General features: G+C 45.6%; 1 protein-coding gene across 2 annotated transcripts in view; it reads left to right on the top strand.

Moving 5' to 3' along the window:
• Positions 1-16884, top strand: part of LOC117527005 (circadian locomoter output cycles protein kaput-like) — an 84566-nt gene that overhangs the window by 26087 nt on the left and 41595 nt on the right. For both annotated transcript variants that reach the window (XM_034189138.1, XM_034189140.1), the window contains exons 9-15: positions 144-264; positions 1742-1855; positions 12734-12852; positions 13383-13465; positions 13640-13746; positions 13843-13990; positions 15256-15331. In XM_034189138.1, the coding sequence (XP_034045029.1) occupies positions 144-264; positions 1742-1855; positions 12734-12852; positions 13383-13465; positions 13640-13746; positions 13843-13990; positions 15256-15331 (768 nt within the window). The remainder of the gene's footprint in view (positions 1-143; positions 265-1741; positions 1856-12733; positions 12853-13382; positions 13466-13639; positions 13747-13842; positions 13991-15255; positions 15332-16884) is intronic.

Below are 16884 nucleotides of genomic sequence, written 5' to 3'. Positions count from 1 at the left end.
AGCTTAATACTGCGTGTTACAGAACCAGGATTTTGTGTGTGTTTTGGGGGGGCGAGCTTAGATAAAATGTGCCAGAATAATTTGTGTATTCTGTAAAAGCGTTTGACATATCTTCTGATTTTCCTGACGTGCTTATTTCCCAGGCGGACCTGGTGGACCAGAATCTGTTGAACTTCCTCCCAATTGGGGAACACTCCGATGTGTACAAGGCTCTGTCTACACACCCCACTGACTCCGAGAGCCTGAGCTCAGACTACCTGAAGAGTCAGTAGTTCCCAGTCACATTATAGTCTCAACATTATCCAATCTTACGTTAGTGTGTAGTGTTTCACCTAGAATTTTTTCCTAGGCCCGGTGGTATTCATTGGAAAAAGAAAGAGGGAAAAAAGCAACCCTGAAATTATGAAGGGCATAGAGCAGAAAAACACTGGCTGTATATACGGTAGACAAACCCTCTGTTACATCACCCATAGATTTTCTGAAGGGTGATTTTGACAGTTAGATTCTGTGGCCCTGGATGTCAACATGTTGGTAATACCATATTGTCAGTGCCAATGCCACCTAAGACTTGGGCAACTCATAGGTTAAGAGGTTGAGCGTGGGCATGTCCATGTGTGACCTGGGCAGATCAAATGAAGCCTGAACATACCTCCATCTCATAGTTTCTGAACAAGTTAAAGCTAACAGGCTATGTTTTGGTTCATTGTTTTATGGACTAGGCAGTGGTCTTCACAATGGGTGACTTGGTGCTTGGATTAAAAGTTGCTTATTGCTTTTTATTGATCTTATTGCTTATTACATGCTTATTGCTACAGTAAGTGGCACTAATGTCATAAAGCTACCGATACCTGCTAACATGCAAGTTCAAGAATAGGAAAAAAATTTTACTTGACAGAAATACTGCAGCACAGACTTCTTAGATGGTCTCTTGGTACAATTAAGTGCTATATGATGTCAAAGTTGCAATAAAATACTTAAATTAGACAGCTAACAGCCTCTGGTTGCGTTAGCTCTGGACTTGTCACACTACCTGCCTCTCAAAGAGACCTCACCCTTGATTATTCATAACTTTATGGCTTAAAATATCTTAAACTGATGAGTTATAACCCCCCTGTACAGTCATCATGAAGAGACCAAAACCTTTTTTTTTTGTGATCTAAAGTTGAACATTTTAACATGGGGGTCTATGGGTGCAACTCTCTTGGAGCCAGCTTCAAGTGGCTACTCAAGGAACTGCAAGATTTCTGCTTCCGGCTCTGCATCATTTAACTGTACTGGGAGCTGTGTTTTGAGAAAAATGTGAGACACTCAGAAACACAAAAACACTGAGCAAAAAAACTTCACTCTCATTGAAAATAATTCCACAAATATTCTGTTGTATAAAAATAAACTGTATAACCTATGAATTTTGCAAAATCGCTACAGTATGAACTCAGTGAGCATGATGCAGACTGTATTTTAACATTTTTATCAGCTCAGTTGAGTGGCTGTTGGTATAATTTTCTGAGGTAAAATTAAATCAATTGGGGGTATATCTGTTGCATAAGTCACAGAGGGCTCAAACGAGCGTTTTAAGACCCATATGTTTATAGCTTGTCAGAATATGAAAACAATGGTGGGACTGTGGAGATGTTTAACTTAGTATTTAATCCTTGAACTTCAGTAGCATTTTCCGAACATTGTGTTTTGGCATCTACTTTGATTCTGAGTGTGTTTTCTGTCTTTTTCTTTCCACCATCAGCTAAAAACCACATGGAGTTCTGCTGTCATATGCTGCGAGGGGCCATCGACCCCAAGGAGCCCCCCATCTATGAATATGTGAAATTCATCGGCAACTTCAAGTCGCTCAACAATGGTATGTGTTTTAAATGATTAATGTTTTCGAATCATTTTTCTTATGAGGCTGTTTTAAAAGCTCTAAAATGTTTTATGTCTTGATAGGCCACAGACTCATATGGGGTAACCTAGACCAGCTTCTCTGTGTTTGTGTCTTTGTAGCTACTGGAGATGTCAGTGAGCGCTCAGTGGATTTCTGTGTTTGTTTGCTGAGATGTTTGTACTGAACCTTGGTCTGATGCCATGTCAAAATTTGGATCAGGGGACCTCTGCCAGTTTTCTGTACTTAAAACAGAGTTTTCCAGTTCTTCATCCAACATCTGAGCAAACATTTGGATAAGCTTCAAAGTTGTTATCCCTGTTGTGATGTGGATGTTGTGAAAGTGTAGGAACACGGACCCACAACAGGGGGCGCAAATGAACGGACAATGGAGGAAGTCAAATAACAACACTTTACTGTTGTGAATAAGCACAACAAACACAACGGATCACAACAATAGACAAAGAAGTCAATTCACAAGAATGTGTCACGTGGGCAGGCTCGAAGATAAGAGACGTCTGTCCAAAGCAGAACCGGAACCACACGATTTCCTCCGCCACCGAACCCCGGGAATACTGGAGCCGCCAAGTCCCGAACTCCCAGGTGGCCACTGCCTCCGCGTGTCGGATCTGGTACTGCTGGCGAGGAACAAAAACAGTTAAATGTGGGTGCGTTTGCACCCAGCAATCCGTATGGTGGGAAAACCACCTCCACCTCTCGTTGGAAGAATGTCTGCTATTTAATGCACAAAAGTAATAAAGGGTTACTGTCAAAAAGACAACACAGTCAGCTGAGTACGGTACCTTCTAGGTAGAGCGATATCTCGGCAAAGAGGTGGAGATGTCGTCCTGCTGATATACCACTGCTGATCAGATGATTGGTGACAGCTGTCGTAGGCGATAAGTGACAGCTGTCACCCCTGCTGCTCCTGTGAGGCGGCAGCGCCCTCTGGTGCCTGGAGCCAGCACTCCAGACAGGGCGCCCTCTGGTGGTGGTGGGCCAGCAGTACCTCCTCTTCAGCGGCCCACACAACAGGACCCCCCCCTCAACGGGCACCTCCTGGCGCCCGACCAGGCTTGTCCGGGTGGCGGCGGTAGAAATCGGCCAGGAGGGCCAGGTCCAGGATGAAGCTCCTCTTCACCCAGGAGCGTTCTTCGGGTCCGTACCCCTCCCAGTCCACCAAATACTGGAAGCCCCGGCCCATCCTACGGACATCCAAGAGCCGGCGCACAGTCCAAGCCGGCTCGCCATCGATGATCCGGGCAGGAGGCGGCGCCAGACCCGGAGCACAGAGGGGTGAGGTGTGATGTGGCTTTATCCGGGACACATGGAAAACAGGATGGATCCGCAGTGAGGCCGGAAGCTGAAGCCTCACTGCGGCTGGACTGATGACCTTAAGGATTTTGAAGGGGCCGATGTAACGGTCCTGTAGTTTGGGGGAGTCCACTTTCAGGGGAATGTCCTTTGTGGACAACCACACCTCCTGCCCTGGCCGATACGCAGGGGCCGGGGTCCGCCGACGGTCTGCATGGGCTTTTGCACTCGTCCAGGCCTTTAGCAAAGCAGAACGGGCGGCGCGCCACACCCGACGGCACTTCCGCAGGTGGGCCTGGACCGAGGGCACACCGACCTCTCCCTCAACCACCGGAAACAACGGGGGCTGATACCCCAGACACACCTCAAAAGGGGAGAGGCCGGTGGCTGAAGACACCTGGCTGTTATGGGCATACTCGATCCAGGCCAAATGGGTACTCCAGGCCGCCGGGTGCGCGGCCGTCACGCAGCGCAAGGCCTGTTCCACCTCCTGATTTACCCGTTCTGCTTGCCCGTTGGTCTGAGGATGATACCCGGACGAGAGACTCACCATGGCCCCCAGTTCCCGGCAGAAGCTCCTCCAGACTTGCGAGGAGAACTGGGGACCGCGATCGGAGACGATGTCTGTTGGAATCCCATGCAGCCGGACGACGTGGTGGACCAGGAGGTCCGCTGTCTCCTGGGCAGTTGGGAGCTTCGGGAGGGCCACGAAGTGGGCCGCCTTGGAGAATCGGTCCACTATCGTGAGGATGGTGGTGTTGCCCTGGGACGGCGGGAGGCCCGTGACAAAATCCAGGCCGATGTGGGACCAGGGGCGATGAGGTACAGGCAGCGGCTGGAGCAGTCCCGATGCCCTGCGGTGGTCAGCCTTGCCCCTGGCGCAGGTGGTGCAGGCCTGGATATAATCCCGGACGTCGGCCTCCAGGGACGCCCACCAGAAGCGCTGCCGGACAACTGCCACGGTCCTACGCACCCCTGGATGACAGGAGAACTTGGAGCCGTGACAGAAGTCCAGGACTGCAGCCCTGGCCTCTGGTGGGACATAAAGTCTGTTCTTCGGCCCAGTTCCGGGATCCGGGCTCCGTGCCAGGGCCTCCCGGACGGTTTTCTCTACGTCCCAGGTGAGGGTGGCCACGATAGCGGACTCCGGGATGATAGGTTCCGGTGGATCCGACAACTCCGTTTTGACTTCGTCTTCATGCACCCGGGACAAGGCATCCGATCTCTGGTTTTTGGTCCCGGGACAGTAGGTGATCCGGAAGTCAAAACGGCCGAAGAACAGTGACCAGCGGGCTTGCCTGGGGTTCAGCCGCTTGGCGGTCCTGATATACTCCAGGTTCCGGTGGTCAGTGAAAACCGTGAATGGCACGGATGTTCCCTCCAACAGATGTCTCCACTCTTCAAGAGCCTCTTTCACCGCAAGGAGTTCTCGATTGCCGACGTCATAGTTCCGTTCGGCCGGGGTCAACCTGCGGGAAAAATAGGCACACGGGTGAAGGACCTTATCGGCCTTTCCGCTCTGAGATAGCACGGCTCCTGTCCCTGAGTCTGAGGCGTCCACTTCAACCACAAACTGGCGACTAGGATCGGGCTGCACCAGAACAGGTGCAGACGAGAAGCGCCGTTTCAACTCCTTGAACGCGGCATTGCACCGATCCGACCAGGTGAAGGGAACTTTTGGAGAGGTCAGGGCTGTCAGGGGGCTAACTACCTGACTGTAGCCCTTAATGAACCTCCTGTAGAAATTCGCAAAGCCGAGGAACTGTTGCAGCTTCCTACGGCTGGTGGGTTGGGGCCAGTCTCTCACCGCCGCAACCTTGGCCGGATCAGGAGCGACGGAGTTGGGGGAGATGATAAACCCCAGGAAGGACAAAGAGGTGCGGTGAAACTCACACTTCTCGTCCTTCACAAACAGCCGGTTCTCCAACAACCGCTACAGGACCTGACGTACATGCCGGACATGAGTCTCAGGATCCGGAGAAAAGATGAGTATATCGTCTAGATATACGAAGACGAATCGGTGCAGGAAATCCCGCAAGACATCATTAACTAATGCTTGGAACGTCGCGGGGGCGTTTGTGAGGCCGAACGGCATGACCAGGTACTCAAAGTGACCTAATGGGGTGTTAAATGCCGTCTTCCACTCGTCTCCCTTCCGGATCCGAACCAGGTGATACGCATTTCTAAGATCTAGCTTAGTGAATATCTGGGCTCCATGCAGGGGCGTGAACACTGAATCCAACAAGGGCAACGGGTATCGATTACGAACCGTGATTTCGTTCAGCCCCCTATAATCAATGCATGCCCGCACCTGCACAGGCGAGGTAAGCGCCACCAGAGGGAGCCCTGCCTCCCTGGCCCATCTGCTGTCTAGCAGATTCCCTTCAGAGCCCGTGTCCACCAGTGCTGGGGCCTTCAGGGTTAAATCCTCATAAAGGATTGTCACTGGGAGTCGTGTGGCAATATGGGTATGTCCCACGTGAATGTTTTGGCCCACCCCTAACCCAGTTTCTAGGGGCGGGCGTTGGTGTTTAACCGCTCGGGGCAGTCCCTCACTTGATGCTCTATTGAGCCACAAACAAAGCACGCTTCGCGGACCAGCCTCCTCTGTCTATCTGGTGGCCTAAATGTGGCCCTGCTCGTGTCCATAGCTTCATCAGCAGGGGGAGCTGTAACCACACGGAGCGTAGAGGCCGTGGAGCGTGGGGAGGGCGGAACTCGGTCGGAACCGGAAGGGAGAGGGACGGCGCGTGCCCGGCCACGCCCTTCATCTCGTTCCCGACGGCGTTCTTCTAACCGATTGTCTAATCGTATAACGAGATCAATAAGCCCGTCTAAATCCCGCGGTTCGTCCTTGGCCACCAGGTGCTCCTTCAGGACCAATGACAGTCCGTTTACGAAGGCGGCACGGAGGGCAGTGCTATTCCAGCCGGACCTCGCAGCCGCGATGCGGAAGTCGACTGCATAAGCAGCTGCGCTCCGGCGCCCCTGTCTCATTGACAGCAGCACGGCTGAAGCGGTCTCTCCTCTATTTGGGTGATCGAACACTGTTCTGAACTCCCTCACAAACCCATCATATGTCAGAAGGAGCTGTGAATTTTGCTCCCAGAGCGCTGTAGCCCAAGCGCGTGCCTCGCCGCGAAGCAGATTAATTACATAAGCTATCTTACTAGCATCAGTCGCGTACATGACGGGACGTTGTGCGAAGACGAGCGAACACTGCATAAGAAAGTCCGCGCATGTCTCCACACAACCCCCGTACGGCTCTGGAGGGCTTATGTATGCTTCAGGGGAAGGTGGGAGGGGTCGTTGAACGACCTGTGGAACGTCACTGTTGCGCAAAGGATCGACAGGAGGGGAAGCCGCAGCAGCGCCCTGAGGGCGCGCTTCCACCTGCGCGGCGAGAGCCTCCACCCTGCGGTTAAGGAGGACGTTCTGCTTGGTCATTAGATCCAGCCGAGCCGTAAAAGCGGTGAGGATTCGCTGCAACTCACCGATCATTCCTCCTGCAGACGCCTGTGCGCCCTGCTCTTCCATTGGCCGTTCAACAGCCGGTTGACGCCCCTCGGGGTCCATGACGTTGGCCGAGATATCCTGTTGTGAAAGTGTAGGAACACGGACCCACAACAGGGGGCGCAAATGAACGGACAATGGAGGAAGTCAAATAACAACACTTTACTGTTGTGAATAAGCACAACAAACACTACCGATCACAACAATAGACAAAGAAGTCAATTCACAAGAATGTGTCACGTGGGCAGGCTCGAAGATAAGAGACGTCTGTCCAAAGCAGAACCGGAACCACACGATTTCCTCCGCCACCGAACCCCGGGAACACTGGAGCCGCCAAGTCCCGAACTCCCAGGTGGCCACTGCCTCCGCGTGTCGGATCTGGTACTGCTGGCGAGGAACAAAAACAGTTAAATGTGGGTGCGTTTGCACCCAGCAATCCGTATGGCCGGAAAACCACCTCCACCTCTCGTTGGAAGAATGTCTGCTATTTAATGCACAAAAGTAATAAAGGGTTATTTTCAAAAAGACAACACAGTCAGCTGAGTATGGTACCTTCTAGGTAGAGCGATATCTCGGCAAAGAGGTGGAGATGTCGTCCTGCTGATATACCACTGCTGATCAGATGATTGGTGACAGCTGTTGTAGGTGATAAGTGACAGCTGTCACCCCGGCTGCTCCTGTGAGGCGGCAGCGCCCTCTGGTGCCTGGAGCCCGCACTCCAGACAGGGCGCCCTCTGGTGGTGGTGGGCCAGCAGTACCTCCTCTTCAGCGGCCCACACAACAGTGGATCTAAATATAACTGTTTTAAGAGTTGGCACAGCATCCATTTGTGATTTTAAAATATTCCTTTTTAATGCTGTACATTTTGACGTGGGTGGTTTAGTGTATCGAGTTGGGCTGTGACATTTAAAAGCCCTTTAGGCCTTTACACTGCAGGGATCCACCTCTCACTGCCGTCATTCATTTCATTGAGAGCATGCCGAGAGCGAGAAGCAGCTTCACTAATATGAAGATTTTACTGTTTTCTGGGCAATCTTTTGTCTACTTACCGACCATTCAGAAGAAAGGAACTGTAGGATTGTTGGGTTGCACCAAAGGTGTCATCCAGAGTAGCCCAAGATTGTTTTGTCAAAGTATCCAGAGCTACTTACAGTAGGTGCACTTGCTGTGTTTGTAAGCAGCAGCAGAGGACTGAGCCATGCTTTTATCTGTTCTAATTTGTTGAGAGTAGACAAATTATTGAATGAATAACATAAAGAACATAAATGTAACAATAAAGTGGAAGTTGGGTGGGTTGAACCACCATTAGCTGCGATGTGTAGATGGATATAATAACCAGCCACTGACAGTGCTGCTCTGCCTGCCTCTGGTTAATCTGGCAAGACCTGTGCAGGATTAGTGACATATTTAATATGACAAACTTTCATATTTATGGAATCCAGACATGAAAGTTTTCAAGTTATTCCCAGAATTCTATTTATTTATTTAGTTAGTTATTGGTGGCTCAATGTATTTTCCTGGAAAACAGAAAAAGTTCCCCATATCTGATAGTGGTGTAATGGATCGTAGTTGATCCGTGATCCTTCTGGACTACTCCCCACACTAAGGCACACGTGTGTACTGCAGATTAAATGCACATTTGACATAAGTGTGATTTTGTGTCATGGTGACTTGTTTTTAAGTGATAAGAGCGCTAATTTTGATGCAGTCTCAGTAAAATCACAGAGTGGAGGATCTGCAGCTGCGTGCGCACGTCGTTCAGTCATAAACGCAGCCTGTTAAAAATAGCCTCCTGCTCTGCTTCAGTGGTGTTCCTGTGGCTGTGGAGTGTAGCTTTTCTGCATTGATTTCCTCAAAAGCTGCACTGATAAATCCGCCGTGCATCCTGTTGATGATTATATGAAAAGTCTGATTGACTGTGATAAGATTAGCCCAATAAAGTTGAGGTTGATTTGCTAAAAAAAATGTGCACTTCCTCTCACTTCGTCTGCGAGGTGGTACGAGCAGCTAATGTTTGATCAGCACAAACACACTGTTTCGCTTTAAATATGCAATAAGCCTCTTTTAGATTATCAGTAGTACACGTCTGTCTCTGTCAGTGTTTGATAGCGTGGAATCACAAAACCAATAAAGTCAAGTAGCGCGTTGCCCGTGGGGATCCACGGGCTCTAGATTGGGTAGTGTTTATAAAATAGGTAGCTGACATTTTTCAAGGGTGGTAGTAAATTATGCAAACCTTGTATAATGAGTTGGAATGGCGTGTGAGTGCAGAATGTTTTTAGAATGTTAAAAACCTCAATTTTTAGAAGAGAAATTCAACCCTTATATGTCCTGTTAATTATGTAATTTTTATGTTGATTTAGTGTCTTCATGTATTTATAAATTGTTTAGGTTCTTGTTATCATATACACACTGTTATTATTATTGTTATTATCAGTGTTATTATTATTATTATTATTTTATTTTATTATTACTTCTATTTTGTCATTTGATTTTTAAATAGACTACAATGGAAATAAGTGTTTTCACTTTCTTGTGTCATCCATATATTTTTAACATATTTGCAATTACATTGTGTACTTATATTGAACTTATTAAATAAAATCACACATTCACACTTTTAATATAAAGATGATTTACCACCCCTGCTGGAATGGTGTGTGAGTCCAGAATGTAGTTAGCAACATCCATTGTCCAGTGTTGTTAGCTAATATCTGTAGCGTCACCCAAAATATTAGTCCTATCAGCATTCCATTTTGGTGGCGTTCATCCGTGATCCAAAATACATAAGTGTTATGAGTCAGAGCCAGGAACTAAACAGAGTCAAACCCCGATAGCAGCTCAGTCAGGACAAGAGATGAGTTCCCCCAAAAATACCACTGTTTTATTTACAACAGGTGAGTCAAAAACACAAACAGGTGTAGGGAAGGTCCAACAAAAATACACTCTCAAACTCTGACTGAGGGTGAGGAAGTCTTGGACAAAAACAGGTGAGGGGAAGGCTCCAACAAAAATACAGACTTAAACCCATCACTGGGTAAAGAGATAAATCAAATAGCCAAAGACAAAAAAAAACTGCGAACACCTATGACTAAATACTTACAAACCAGAGGAAAGCACAGGGAAGACTAGCAACCATCAACTAATCAGTAACCAGAAAGACACAAAGCAAACAATATACAACACACGATAATGGACCCGCAATGGAAAGATACAAGGAAGTAACTTAAATAAACAAACTAATAAATTGACAGGTGCAAACAATCAAGGAAGACTAGAACATGTGAGGAACTAATTGAAAAACACAAGGAAGCAACAAATACCAAGACATCCACAAGTGACTGAACATAACACAAAACAAAGACTCAGGCAAAAATACACTTTAAATATAATAAAAGCAAGCAAAAAGTTAACTGAGACCCCCTCAACATAGACTGATCAAAGAAACCAATGATACTAAAAAATAACCAAAATACATAACGGACACAGAAGAACCAAAAATCACCACAAGTAATAAAAGCAAACACAACATAACTGATACTCTCTCGAAACAGATACATCAATGAACCAAAAGACAAATGCAAGTAACCAAAATAATAAAATCACTGGAAGGGTGACAAACACAGAGAGACACACCACCAATCACACACATTGAAATGAGCTACACATGTATGACAGATGCTGGAGAGCCATACACACACTCACGCGACTCACATACACATGTAGACAGCAGGTGCACACATGCACAAACACATGCAGACACACACATGCAGGGAGCAGGGAGACAAGTACATCTGCCGTACACACACAGACTCAGACATGCAGCAGGGAGGCAGATGTACAGAGGATAAGTATGACACAAAAAGTAATAAAACCATATAAACAGATGACACCACAAGCATACCAAATGAAAAATGTCAGCTCTCCCCACTTTATCCCTGATTGAAATTACACACAGGCACACATGTAGATCTTTTTGTCTTTTCCGTGTTCTGCCTCAAGCAGGTGATTCTGTTTTTAGACGCACAGAAACAGAGACGGTGGCGAAAGACATTAAAAGCAATACTCTTCCCACTCATGGTAATGGCAACATAACACTTAACTAAACTGATTAACCCAGTTGAACTACAAAACACAATAAATCAGTAACACTAATGACACTGTTAAATTAACAGGAACCACAATAACAACATTTAAAACCCCAAACCCCCAAACTCCCATGGTGTATTGCAGCACAACGTCGATTGTTTGCTGGTTAGCTAAAATCGCTAATTTCTCCAAAAATATTTGTCCTATCAACTCATCCTTGACCCAAAATGCTTATGTATACCAAATGGCAATTGTCAGCTCTCCCTGGTTTCTGCGTGATCAAAGCCATACACATGCATGCACGCACACAGAGGCCAGTGCACGCACTTTCTGTTCATGTGTCTGATCTGTAGCTTGCACACAGAAGATCTGTGTACCAGTAACTCAAATGGTGTTTTATTGTCATCTGTCTATTTTATGTCAGATATAAAATAGATAGATAGATGACATGCTTCATCAAGTAAAAATAAAAAAAAATTATATGGCCGAGGTTCACGTCCCACATATATCTTCAACAAAAAATTCAGGTTGTTTTTTCAGACCTCACTTTCATCACTGGGAAACGTAATATGGAACTAAACATACATGCTGCCTTGCATGTTTATGAATCATTGCTGAGTCACAATAATTTCCTTGTTGCTGGGCATGGTGGTCAGGCCAACAATGTGCCACAGTGACACTTTCACAGTAAAACTCTTTTAGCAATGTGTGGCTACCACTGCTTTTGCCAAAAATAACTTTTATTGTGAATCACGTGATTCATGTTCAGGAAAATGAGTTATCGGCAGTATCTTTACACATTTAACTTTGCTAACCTGTAGCAGTAGAGACTGGCGGACCTTTTCAGCTTGGGACTCCAGCAAGGGCGATCGCATTCCTCTCCTCCTTTTCTGTTCTCTGTTTCTGCTCTGACCTTCAAAGTCCCACCTTCACCAGACTGTGAATTATTCAAATTAAGATTTGGATTAACCATGGAATTGATCAGATGGTCTCTCAACACTGTTGACACCATTTTTTCACAAGGAAATCAGGGCTGGGGGACCCTGCGTGCCCTGATGGAACCTTTATCTTCATAAATTTGGCCTCTAGACAGGCAGAGGTCCAGTAAATGGAATTCTGTATCTCTCCACCTAATATCAGCATGACAGCCTTATCGGCTCCTGAAGGTCAAATGCCCTGCTCTTCCCCCAGAAGGATCTATGGCCTTGGTAAAGGAATTCAGCTCCCCCTTCTTATCTATCTACCCTCCTCTCCAGCCTGCTGTTGCCTAGCAACGTCAGATTTTATGCACGCACGGACAGAAACTGACACAAACTTAACTCATCTGCACACGACGCACGTCTCCATCCCTATTAAACCCCCCCCCCCCCCCTTTGTGTCTCTCCACTCCCCTCACCCTGGCTTCCTCCCTGCCACCCTGGAGGCAACGTGGTTTTTACTGCTGCAGCCTTCAACTCCCCAAGCTGGGCGGCGCAGGCCCTCCTGCTGCAGCCTTCACCCACTTTTCGGATGATGGACTGCTTCAAGTTTAGTGCACATATACAATGTCAAATGTATATGCGTTATCTTTAATTCTGATGTGTGCCATTATTACATTCAACTAGTAATAATTGTGGATTAATTGCTGTATTTTGTCTGAAGTAATTGGAGTGTAAACATAATTTCCTTGTTGTGGCACTCGTGTAATGACAATGACAATAAATCTCATCTCAACGGCAGTTTTCACTTGATTCTTGTTACTTAAAGTGTGCTATGTGAAAATTTCCGGATCAGTGGACCCCCAACTTTTGTCCAGCTACCTTGCCTGCCGTGACCTACTAAGTACAAGTAGAAAATGCTCACATGAAATCTGTGTATTTATTTTCAAAGTGTGCCACTTTAACAGCAGTCTTAACTGTGGTCCAGTCATTGTCTTCAGTTCATCTGCTTTCTGTTGTGTAGTTCCCAATGTTGCGAGGAATGGTCTTGCCGGGGTATTACAGCGGTCACTGCAACCTGCCTTTGACGACCAGGTGTGCTTTGTAGCCACTGTTCGGCTGGCCAAGCCTCAGTTTATCAAGGTAGAGTACAGAAACACACTCCTGGACACTCAGACACTCTAACATCACATTAATTTGTCATTTAATTGATATGGGCTAATTTGGACTCTGTTTATTACCTGCATCTCCAAAGTCAGAGCAGGTCTAGGACTACACATGTTTGTCTGTCTGTGTTTCTATGTTGAGAGAGACTTTGTGTGTCAAGATGCACTTTGTAATTGTGGCCACCAGGCGGGCAGAGTCTATGAAGCCTAGTTTATATGATAACTTGATGAAACTTGTAGATTAGATCTCGCTAAGATCTCGGGCAAGTTCATTGTTCATCAAGGAGCCTGAAGTCGAGTGTGTGCAATAAATTCTCAAGGACAACATGGATTGTGATGAAACTTGCTACTGTGGCTTGCACCTTTTAGAGACCATGCACATGTTCAAAGTTGGACTCAGTGACACAGGTTTGATTCAGTGTTGCCCTTGTAAGATTCTAGAAGAGTTGTTGCTTCTCCCTGTATTATGCTAAGTGTCCACTGTTTTCATGTTTGTCGTATTCATAGGAGATGTGTACAGTGGAGGAGCCCAATGAAGAATTTACCTCCAGGCACAGTTTAGAATGGAAATTCCTCTTCTTAGACCACAGGTAAATTCATTTGATCTCCATTTTTAAAAGATACAATTTTTACTGATGTTTACATTTAGGCTGCATCCGTTTTGGTCCTCTTCATATTGTCTCCTGATCACCCGTAGAATCTAAAATGTTCTACATTGTTGCTGTTGATTTTGTGAAGCTGACCTACTTTTTTTTTCTTCTCAGGGCCCCACCAATTATTGGCTACCTGCCTTTTGAGGTTCTGGGAACATCGGGTTATGATTATTACCATGTGGACGACCTGGAGACGCTCGCCAAGTGTCATGAACACTGTGAGGCGCACACGAGCAGCGAGTAGTTCTTTGTGAAAGCCTTTCTGTGCTTGTTGTTTCTGACCACTCTGCTTGTCTGCGTTTGTCTGTGTGCAGTGATGCAGTACGGCAAAGGGAAGTCATGCTACTACCGTTTCCTGACTAAAGGTCAACAGTGGATCTGGCTTCAGACTCACTACTACATCACCTATCACCAGTGGAATTCACGGCCTGAATTTATTGTCTGCACACACACAGTAGTCAGGTGCTGCCAGCTGAGTGCTGTCTCTCCTTTACTTTTTCTTTCTTTTACATTTTCTGACTTGTCTGGAAATTATTCTGATCATTTCCAGACAGTGGTGGGCACAGCGAATCAGAAAGTTAGCTTTGATAACCATTAATCCGATAACTGAAAAGTTTTCTTTTATGACGCTAAACCGATAAACTGCTAAAAAAAATGTATCTTTATTACAGATAACCGATAACTTTTAGTATTGATTCGGACACTGCCACATCAGAATACACTGTCGGCTTCTGATAAACCAGTTTCACTTTAAGCGCTGCAGGGGCTGCTGGGTAAATTCAAGGATCACAAACACAAAAACAATGCACGAAAAATAAATGAATAAAAAATAAAACCCCAAACACTGTCATCATCTTTCAAAAGCAGTAAAACACAGTATTAGAAGTCACAGTTTATCTCGGTATTAGATACACCGTCATTTGCAAACTAAAAGCTGCTGCTTTTTTCACACAGTTTGAACCCTGCAGCTTAAACAACGGAAATACGTCCATTAATGCATTGATTGGCAGAGTAAAAGATGTAGTAAATATAAATTCTTACCTGTTAGTTTCAGTGGGATTCATGAAGAAAATAATCCACATAATGCGTCCCGATTATCTAAAACGGTGTCTAAAACGGTGAAGAAAAGTCCGTCTGTAACACAGCTGCGCCGTGAGAGCTCGTCTAGCCCACTGAGTCTTGGCAATTAAATTATCCAGTCAGCCACGAAGAAATAAAATAAAATAATGTTAAAATTAGTCCATTTTGTCTGTGTCAAGCGGATGGTAACAGTGTAATGTCCAAATTGAACCTGAACTACACTACCCACAATCCTCCCTGTGTCGACCGGCCAATCACGTCTTACACTTAATGATGATGTCATCAGCAAGCGACAGCCAGTCTGCTGCAAACACACAACAGACAGACTAAAATGTTTGATTTTAGGGTTTAAAAATGTTTTTGACCGTTAAACTTTGCTCACTTTACCAGCAAAAAAAAAAATGTTAGCGGACTGAAAGTTATCGGAACTAAATTTATCAGAAGATTATTGGTCCGCTGATGGTTTTAAATCTTATCTGAAAAGCTAATCTGCTAACAAAAACATTAGCTTCGATAATTATCAGTTATCGGATTAGCTGAATAGTGCCCACCACTGTTTCCAGACTATTGTTAAAGGGATCGATAACCTCAGTTGTGATCTGTTTATCGTTGTATTCATTCTGTCATGTCCTGTTTTTTGTGTGTAGCTATGCAGAGGTGAGGGCGGAGCAGCGCAGAGAGCTCGGAGTCGAAGAGTCTAAGCCGGAGGTCACTGTGGATAAGGTGGGGAGTTAGAAAAAACATTGACGGAAATGCTTACTTCTGCTCATGGATTAGGGGGCGCTGTACCACTATTTCTGAGCAGGACCATATGTGCATGTGTGATGAGGGGTTAACTTTGAAATTACACAGTCTGTCCATCAAGTAACAGAGACAGTACTGCTGGAATTTTCTCATGGTTTGAGAGTCCTTTGAGTACCAGTAAACTCCAGGTGGGCTGCCATGTACCTTTTACTAAGGAGTGGCTTCCGTCTGGTCACTCCACCATATAGGTCTGATTGGTGGTTTGCTGCAGAGATGGTTGTCCTTCTCGAAGGTTCTCCTCTCTCCACATTGGAATGCTGGAGCTCTGACAGAGTGACCATCAGGCTCTTGGTCACCTCTCTGACTAAGGCCCTTCTCCCCCAGTCACTCAGTTTAGACAGGCTGCCAGCTCTAGGAAGAGTCCTGGTGGATCCAAACTTCTTCTATTTACAGATGATGGAGGCCACTGTGCTCATTGGGACCTTCAAAGCAGCAGAAATGTTTCTGTACCCTTCCCCAGATTTGTGCCCAGAGACAATCCTGTCTCTGAGGTCTACAGACAATTCCTTTGACTTCATACTTGGTTTGTGCTCTGACACGTACTGTCAACTGTGGGACCTTACATGTAGATAGGTGTGTGTCTTTCCAACTCATGTCCAATCAACTGAACTTACCCCAGATGGACTCCAGTTAAGCTGTATAAACATTTTAAGGATGATCAGTGGAAACAGGGAGCACCTCAGCTCAATTTTCAGCTTCATGGCAAAGGCTGTGAATACTTAAGTACATGTGATTTCTTAGTTTTTTTTGTTTGTTTTTTAATAAAATTGCAAAACTCTCAAAAATATATTTTTTCACATTGTCATTATGGAATATTGTGTGTAGAATTTTGAGGAAATAAAAGAATTTCATCCATTTTGGTATTACGCTGTAACCGAACAAAATGTGGAAAAAGTGAAGCGCTGTTAATACTTTCCAGACGCACTGTATATTAAGCATTTTATGAACATTCGATATATATCCTCTAAATATGTGCACTTTACTGCATCACTCACAAGGTAATAAAAGCAAGTTAGTTGGAGCTTTCCTCTCTATCAGATCCTTTTCCGTGCATTTTAATTTGCAATTATGCATTTTAACCATCTTTTTAGTCCCACTACTGTTGCTACCTCAAATGGTGAAATAATAACAGTGCCAGGAACATCTCCTGGGTCCAGAATTGCCTTAAAAGTCCCTCCCTGTTTGTTTACATCTATAAATGCCGGCAGTTGGCATACAGACTATCCCATGATGCATTGTGTGAGGGCTACTTCCAGGCATGTGCACTTGCACATACAGTACCCCTATTGGAGTAAGCCGCCATAGGAATTGAATGGATGGATACATTATTTTACATTTTCATTTTACTTTATTTTATATATTTTTATCATTTAATTTATTTATAGTTTGAATTGCTTCTGCTTCTGGATTTGTGAGACTCTACTGAATCTACTGGTACCTTGTTTCCCATGTAACAATAAGAAATATACTCA

The sequence above is a fragment of the Thalassophryne amazonica genome, chromosome 15, assembly GCF_902500255.1.
Source record: "Thalassophryne amazonica chromosome 15, fThaAma1.1, whole genome shotgun sequence".
Taxonomy (NCBI): domain Eukaryota; kingdom Metazoa; phylum Chordata; class Actinopteri; order Batrachoidiformes; family Batrachoididae; genus Thalassophryne; species Thalassophryne amazonica.
The sequence above is the reverse complement of the archived record's forward strand: the minus strand, read 5'-3'. Positions and strand labels throughout refer to the sequence as shown.